This window comes from Octopus bimaculoides, chromosome 20 (genome assembly GCF_046866305.1).
Source record: "Octopus bimaculoides isolate indiv1 chromosome 20, ASM4686630v1, whole genome shotgun sequence".
NCBI classification, from domain to species: Eukaryota; Metazoa; Mollusca; class Cephalopoda; order Octopoda; family Octopodidae; genus Octopus; species Octopus bimaculoides.
This window is the reverse complement of record NC_142947.1, coordinates 37272962-37281881: the sequence shown is the minus strand read 5'-3', so window position 1 is coordinate 37281881 and position 8920 is coordinate 37272962. Positions and strand designations below refer to the sequence as shown.

Sequence of the window (8920 nt, the reverse complement as noted above, 5' to 3'; positions counted from 1 at the left end):
ATAGAAATTAGCAAAGTCATTACTCTCGTTTTATATTTATATATATATATACATACATACATGCACACACACATGAATGTGTGTGTATTTGTGTATGTATGTATGTGTGGGTGAGTGTGTGTGTGTGAGCATGCGTGTAAATTCTTTGTTAAAAATATTGAACAATATTCCATTGTTTATATGCAAGGAGAAGATTGTAGATGAAACAATTGGCAGAAATAAAACGAGATAAAAATTTACACAAAAAAAACAGACATTTTGGCATTTTCTTTAACTACAATATATGTTAAGTGGACGGACATATTTTGACATACATGAAAAATATATTGTAACTAGTCAGCAATGAATGTTCTGATGAATAGAAATAATTAAAAATCATAGAAACAATAGAAAATGAATTTAAAACCATAAATTAATTTAGATATATATTAATTGAATATGTAGGAACTATTGAAAAATCTGTGCTTCATGAGATGCAACAGGTCAAAACAAAAAAAAAAAGATAAATAGTATTTTTAAATATCTAAAACTGAGAAACAACCTGGTCGACAAGTCAGGTCTACCAGTCATGTTGTAGGGGTTGTTGATAATTCAGTGTTCATGTATAGAAAAATTTAGTGGTGGTATGGGAAACGAAGAATGACTAGGTCCATGGAAACCAGAGGGCGTGACTGTACTGTTGATAGCTTGTGCCACAGGGCCTCTTGGTTCAAAGCCATGAGGATTGTGACTTAAGATACTGTTAATACTCATGTTGTGAATAACAGGAGGCGGTGGTGGGTGACTACGGTTATGGTAGAGGGCACCACCCTGGTGATGATGTTGTAGGGAATTGGGGTCAATACTAGCCTGAGGGGGAGGGAGAATAGAGTTGGTTGGGAACTTGATCGGGGAGATATTCAGTGCTTCGTTCTGAGATGTACTGTTCACGTCAGAAAAAATATTCCCCAGACCAAGACTGGGCACGTGTGGTAAATTAGGCATAGCACTGGAATGAGGTGGAATCTGTGGGGTATTTGTAGGACCATTATGGACAGTGTTCATTCCGAAACCTGTTTGAAAATTTAAACCAATACCATTTTGAGAGCGTGAAGGTGGAAATATGGAATTAAAAGATGTACTGATATCACTGCTTTTCAGAACAGTCGAAGAAGTATTTGGAATTTGTCTTGTAGAAGAAGTGAACAGATTACTAGAAAGAAATGTTGGGGTGTCTCCTTGAATGGTACGGGGTGGTGGGGGAGATGTGTTGTTAATAGGAAAGTAAAGGGCCATATTTTGATCAAAAATTGATTGAGACAGGTTGGAATCTACTTCAGATAAGGACTGCTTATTTTTTTTGCTCTGGGACTGTTTAGTCCGTGAAGTTTGTTTTGTAGAGCGCTGCTGTTGATGCTGTGGTTGTTGTTGTTGTTGTTGGTGTTGCTGTTGTTGTTGGTGTTGCTGTTGTTGTTGCTGTTGCTGTTGTGATGCATGTGATGGCTGTGGTGGAGGATTAGACTGGGGGATTGTTAATGTGGCGTTATTATCAGATATAGAACTAGGGGTGCTCTGGTGTGAGGAGAGGCTGCCCTGACTCAGTTGGCTCTGCGACAGAGACAATGTCTGCTGAGAAGCCTGTTGCTTAGCAGCTTTGCTAACTGTATTTTGCTGTTGAGAAGAAGTAGATTTACTAATCTCTGGATTAATATTTACATTTTGTGACACAGTAGCAGTATCCCTTTGGCTGTGAAACAATAACTGATTGCTGTCAAATCTACTATTAAATACAGGAGTACTTGACCCAAAGTTAGATATTGACGTAGGGAGATTTGCATTAAAGGACCTACTTATATTAGCTCGGGAATTCTCATTAGACGTTACAGGGGGATGATGCAGAGGTGGTGTATGTAAAGACTGGTAGTTCATAGGGGAAAAATAAGTTGATACACTACTTGTGATTTGTGAAGAACAATCGACAGAGTTCAAACTAGATTGTTGGGTTCGATTGCTCAAAGGTGAGATATTTGGTAAATGTTTCTGGTTTGAAACAGTTCTGGCACCATCATTTGACTGTGTGATGGCGTTCGACGAAGACTTTTCCAAATTTATTGTGTTTAACGATATATTGGAGCCATCTGTGTAAGGCTGGCTTCTCGATATTGAACACGTTTCTAAAGAGTTACTCAAACCAAAATTGAAAGTATTGTGTGATTGTAAATGACTTGATGCCGTGGAGGAAGATGCTGATGAGCCACAAATAATGTTTTGTTCATTAGAAGTATTTTGATGCGGAATATTTGATTCTGTTTCATTATTGTTCTTTTGGTTGTTCAGACCAAATGACGGCAGCCCAAACGTCTGTGATTGCTGGTTGCTGCTGCTGTCATTGTTTTCGCCATGTAAAAGCTGAGGTGTGACTAGTGAATGCAAATGCAGGAAAGGGAAATGATGGGAAGGAAACAAACTAGTGTTGTTGGAGTTTGGTAAAGAGAAAGTGAAAGATGTCGACGAGTTACAAACTGAGCTGTCTGTGAAGGTGTTCGATGGAACAGTTGGAGTCAAAGTCAAACCGAGGTTGGCAAAGTTCAAAGCGTCACTTTCACTGGTAGCAATATGATGCGTATTGTTAGAAGAAAAAGCACTTCCAGAGGAATAACTGGTTTTGTCAACCCGGGAATTATCATTTCTGCCTGAATGTACAAAATTCTCAGCAGAATAAATGCTTAAGTTGCGTGACTTTGATGATGGAAGAGTTCCTGCAACTGACACTGCGTCACCTGCAATGCTATTAGAAATAATATTGCTTGAATCTTGAGGAATTAGAGTTTGGTTGAGGGGCTGTGGGTGAGATTTTGGTTGTGCTGTATTTAATTTGGTTGACGTGTTAAACAGTGATTCAGCAGAATACCTCAAAGAATTTGGTGAGGAGTAATTGTTTTGTTCTGAAGTGCAAGGGGAAGCAATTTGAGCAGATGAATTGCTAATAACGTTCTGGCTAACCGAAGAATTGGTTTCCGGTTCAACCGCTGTGGATATATTTGATATTGGAGAAGGCATAGACACAGGAGATAAACTAGGTTGTGCTATATGCTGAGATTGCCTGCTGTAAGAGTGTTGCTGGGATCGAGGTAAGGACATAGAACCGACAGAAACACTCTGCGAACCAGCAGTTAACTGCCTGTTTGAATAGGTGTTTTTTGGCAAAATGTTGTCTTCATTTGATGTAGGTTGAGAATTACAGGCTAGCTGAAGTGACTTCTGCTGATCAATAATAGAATTTGATCGTGAGCGGTTGTTCTTGCTGTTGCCATTGTTACTGCTTATACAGTTACTGCTGGTAGCACCTGTACTTGTAGGAGATAGTCGGCTGCTAAGCCTATTGCTCTGGTTGTGTGAGTGAATAGATGTCGAACAGGCTATTTCGGTTGGAGATGACTGCGTTTTATCAATCATCTTTCCAGGATAAGATGCAACAACCTGAGAGCTATTTGGTTGGCAAAACGTTTTAGAGGAATCAATAGCTCTGAATGATTTGATTGGTTCTGATTCCTCCAAAGCTAGAGTTATGTCATATGGGTCATAATTGACACTCTTTTCGCATGTATTTTCTCCATTAGAGCCAGAAGGAGATTCATCAGTACTGGAAGGTGTGTAATTTGACACCGTTTTAGTAACTGTAGTAGAATCTGGAGAGAGCAGTTCAGAAGGGTTCTCTTCTGCATTCATTGAACTTTCACAGACGGAAGAGTTTATTTTAATTTCTTCAACTTCAATTAATGATTCTTTAATTTGAGGCTTTTTCTTTTTGTTCATAACCAAATGATCAGAATCCAAATCAGTGCAGTTTGATTTACATTTGCGCTTCTTGTTCTTTTTTTGATCGTTTTCATTGGCCCAGGTATTCCTTAAGTTTTCTACCTGGTCTAATACATCACTTATCTCACTTTCCGTAAAAACAATTTCATCAGGAATGTCAACTGATGGAGTTTGCTTTTTAACAGGCACTTTTAAAGTTTTTTTGACAAGTTCTTTGTTAAGAGCTTTTTGCTTTTTCTTCTCTGATTCAACTTGTTCGAGTACACCAGGAAACTGGTTTGAAGCGAAATTAATAGCTTCAGATATAGCTATAGAAACTGGCTTTTTTGTTAGTTTTTTGCTATCAGGTAATTTTTTGAAATCTTTTTTCATTTTCTCTCTTTCTGGTTCAATAATCTTAGATTTTAATTGACCACGCTTGCTTACTGCCCCAATAGATTCACATATATCTGATTCTTTGAAAAATGTTGATGTAGATGGAGATGACACAGTCAAGTTACTACATGCATTATCCAGAGAATGTGTACTTTGAGTTTCAGCCTCCATCTCTATTCGGCTTGATGTTGGAATATGATCGCTATCACAACTTTCTTTCGAAGGTGATTGTGCACTACAATCATCTTCAGTCTCTCCAGCACTCGTGTCTATATGCAGAGGATTATCTTCATTAGCCGGATTATAAAAACTACTTATTGGAGGAGATATGTCTTGTAAAGAAGAAGAAAATATGGACTCTGCAGCTTTTGCCAGAATATCAGTGGTACCAGTATTTTCTGAAGTATTAGAAGTTGAAGGTGATTGTATAATTGTTGATTCAGCAGTAGTAGACACACAAATATCGTTTGTGCTGACTACATTTTGCATAGTTGTACTAGAAGCTTCTTGATCGGAGCTCAGTGAAGGGGTGTTCCAGAGAGTTGAAGACACAGAAACCTGTGTAGAACTTACCGAGTTGGAACTATTCATGGAACACACAGAAGGTAATGGATTTGTTTGATTGGCTTTAGGGGGTTTGGGTACAATTGTTCTCTGAGAATTTTTTTTGTTATTCTTCTTACTCGAAACTGTAGGATTAGTTGAAGATATCGTAGTTGGAATGGTGGAAATTGCTGGCAGAGAAGGTTGCTGATTTGAGATATTTCCAAGTCCTTGCATAGAATTAGAGTTTAAAATACAACACGTCTGCTGTCCACCAGGTGGACCAAATGTAATTAGAATAGTCCCGTTTGGTCCGTTAGCTTGTCCTGACTGATTCACTGGTAAAGAACTTTGAAGATTTGTTGGCAAAGATGAAGTTACAGAAGAGTCAGTCTGCGAAGGCACTGTTCCCACGGCTGTCTGCAAATTAGTCTGAGACACATTCCCAAGAAGTATGCTGTTATCAGGTGTGGAGGTATTCGATGTTCTAAACTGCATTAACGAACCTGTTGTAGTGGACATCACCACACCTTTTGAATCAGATGTTTGCGTTTCGGACCTTTTCACAAATGCAGGAGCACTCGTTGGCCGATGCATTTGAGATGCTTGCACTTGAGTTGTCATGACACTTTGTGTGGCCGACGTTGTAACCATATTATTGTTGATGGAAGCCACAGTGGTAGCAGCATTAGACACTGGGAAGTTCGATATGGTTGTTGTCATGAGGAGACCCATTGGAGGCTTTTGTTGACTCTGAACAAGGGCAGACTGGTTCTGACACTGCACATTCGGAGGGTTTAGTATAGTAGTCAAATTAGAGTCAATAATCGGTATATTATTGTTACCCAAATTTCCAACAACTGCTAGTTTAGCAGGAATTTGTGATGGATGTATAGTTTGGGTTTGAGCAGCAACAGCAGCTTGGAGATGACAATTAGCATTCAACAATTGCTGTTGGATTTGTTGTTGTTGTAATTGCTGCTGTAATAAAACCTGTGGCTGTGTAACCACAGGAATGATGTGTCCGTTGGGTAAAATAAGTGCTGTTGGTAACTGATTTGGTTGACTGGGAACTGTATTGAGAGTAAGCAAATTTCCATTTTGACTAACAGGCAAGACAAGACCTGGATTGGGATTTAAAAAGTTAGTATTTGCACTTGCATAAGGAGTTGACAGCATTTGTTGCTGCTGAGCACTCAACTGATTGTTCATTTGTGCCTGTTGAATCACAGAATTTGTTGCACCTAGCGATATTGTCTGCTGAGCAGGCTGAAATGCTAGCTGCTGCATTGCTGGAGCCGGATTGGAAGCCAATGCCTGAGCGTTGATGGTATTTTGAAGAGTAATGCCTTGCTGTGGTGCCTGTTGTTGGTTTTGAACAGGAAGGGTAGCTGCATGATTTATTACTTCTGTGTTGTTTATCACATTAGTCAATGCCATCTTTGTTTGATCCACTGCATGGCCCAGTTTCTGGGTAGCAACTTTATCATTAGAAAACTGCCGTGAGTTATTTGTTAACGTTAAAGTTGTTGGGTCAACGACCATTTGATAGTTGGGCATCAAAGAAAGTCCACTATGGTCATTGACTAAAACGATCTGTCCTTGACCTGTTTGAAGACCTTGTATCCCTCCAATCCCTGGCAGAGCACCACCAACAGGTAACGACTGGTTGGTAGCATTCATAATTGGCACGTTTATTAGTGCATTACCATTTTGTAGAATTTGGTTATAATTCGACTGTCCAATCGACATGATTGGTACCTGTGTATTTATAGCTTGGGTTGTGTTGGTAATTGTGTTTGAACCCTGCTGGAAACAATTATTTCCACTGAAAAACGAATTGTTCATAAAACCAGTGTTTATACACTGGTTATTTGAAACTACTGAAGCTAGAGTCTGCTGGGGTGTTGGTTGTTGTCCTTGCGAAGAATCGGCAGAAATCATAGTTTCAGCATTTGTACTTGCTATGGAGCTAATCATAGCTTGTTGTGCCTGAGATGTAATCTGGGGCAATTGGGGAGGTGTTATAAATGACTGAGTGACTGAAGTAATACCCGCATCTCTCATTGCAATCTGTAATAGTCCAGAGCCATCACTGTTTCCTTTCTCGGAATTATTTGCAAGAAGATTAGATGATGGTGAAACAAAGGCAACACTTGGCTGTGTAGAAGATCCTTGTAAATTGACAAAACTACCAGCAGAATTTGCATTGCTGAAAATAACTTGCCCTTGTGCATTCGAGGCAAGAATGGCATTTGAAAGAGAAGTATTTAACAAATTAGGAGTAGCTGCAAATATCTGTTGCTGATTAATTCCAGCAGGTAAGATATTAGTTGTTTGCATGCCATTAAAATTATTAAGGCTTGGCATAAGAATACTTCCAGAATTCATTTTTGTAATGGTTTCTTGTGCCAACTTGGCTATCTGCTTTTTGTTAGCTATACTCTCAAGTTGAGAATGTATTGTGTTATGTCTTTTGGATTTAGAGCTTTTAGTGGCGCCCTCTGTGTCTTTATCTTTTTTCGACGATGCTTGCAGGACATTTGAGGTCGTATCTGCTGATTCAGGTCTGCTATCTGAAGAATTAGAAGTGCTGTCCACCTTTCTACCTTTCCACGAGGAGTTCAGTAGAGATGAGATACCTGGTGAAATAAATTTGAAACAAAGATTAAAAAAAATACTTATGTTAAATAATGTGAACAAGATTAGAAATAAATTCAGGTATTCTGAATGGAAAAAAAAACCAGGTGTAATACTTCTTTTGTTATAACATACCAAAAACAGTTTAAAAACAAGTGTAATAAGTCATTACAGAAATATCATACTCTCTTTACTCTTTTACTTGTTTCGGTCATTTGACTGCGGCCATGCAGGAGCACCGCCTTCAGTCGAGCAAATCGACCCCAGGACTTATTCTTTGTAAGCCTAGTACTTATTCTATCGGTCACTTTTGCCGAACCGCTAAGTTACGGGGACGTAAACACACCACCATCGGTTGTCAAGCCATGTTGTGGGGACAAACACAGACACACAAACATATATATATATATATATATATATACACACATATATACGACAGGCTTCTTTCAGTTTCCGTCTACCAAATCCATTCACAAGGCTTTGGTCGGCCCGAGACTATAGTAGAAGACACTTGCCCAATGTGCCACGCAGTGGGAATGAACCCAGAACCATGTGGTTGGTCAGCAAGCTACTTACCACACAGCCAATCCTGCGCAGGGAAATTATAACACTATCAAGAGCAAGAGAGGAGACTGGTTTAATCATGTGATGTGGATGGATGAGGGCAGATGCTTAAAGAAGTGCCAATCACTTAAAGTGGAGGGAAGCTGTGGAAGAGGGAGACCCAAGAAGACATGGGACGAAGTACTGAAGGCCAATCTCAAAATGCTGAACGTTACAAAGATGACAGAGGATTGAAATATGTGGTGCATTGCTGTACTCAAGAAGACCCACCCTCCACAATAGAATTGAGACCCTAAAACCAAGGTACCATGTAAAAAGTACCCAGTACTCTTTGTAAAGTAGTTGGCATTAAGAAGAGCATCCAACTGTGGAAACCAAGCCAAATCAGACTATGGAACCTGGTGTTCCCCCTGGCCTTGCCAGGTCCTGTCAAACCGCCCAACCCATGCCAACATGGAAAATGAGCATGAAATGCTGATGTTGATGATGATGAAGATTAAGTTGTGAAGGTTTACAGTATAAAAATAGAACATATCTTATGATTTTGTTTTCTGAATGAAAACTTTTTATAAAATAGGCGCAAGAAAGGCTTGTGACATATAGCTAAAAATATACTCTTGGATGGATATAACATATAAATTACTTTCAAACATCTTTTAATAGTCATTAAAGTTTAGAACTTTCCAGAATTTACAGAAAATATATTGATCTGTCCCGCTACTACATATCAGTGGCTGTGTGAGCTACAAATCCTCATTGCCACTTATGTCCCGCATTATGACGAAGTATTTTGTTGTCTCTGCGGGACTGGTCCTAACAGCGTACCTTGTTGACTGATACTATTGTTTGAATAAATGAAGCAAGAGCAAAGTTTGAAGGAAATATTAGCCATTTTTCATACTTTCTAGGGGTAAGCAAATAGTAAATAACAGTTACTGTCCAAGAACAAAAATTGTGTTACACAGTGTAATGGATAATACTATAAAGGCTCACACTATCT

At 39.0% G+C, this 8920-nt stretch overlaps 1 protein-coding gene across 3 annotated transcripts in view; it reads right to left on the bottom strand.

Annotated features, from left to right (window-relative positions):
• Positions 1-252: 252 nt before the first annotated feature.
• The window catches only part of LOC106873874 (uncharacterized), a 43288-nt gene continuing 34620 nt past the window's right edge, over positions 253-8920 (bottom strand). For all 3 annotated transcript variants that reach the window (XM_089338379.1, XM_014921391.3, XM_089338380.1), the window contains one exon: positions 253-7358. In XM_089338379.1, coding sequence (XP_089194505.1) covers positions 592-7358 — 6767 coding nt within the window. In that variant the 3' untranslated portion in view covers positions 253-591. The remainder of the gene's footprint in view (positions 7359-8920) is intronic.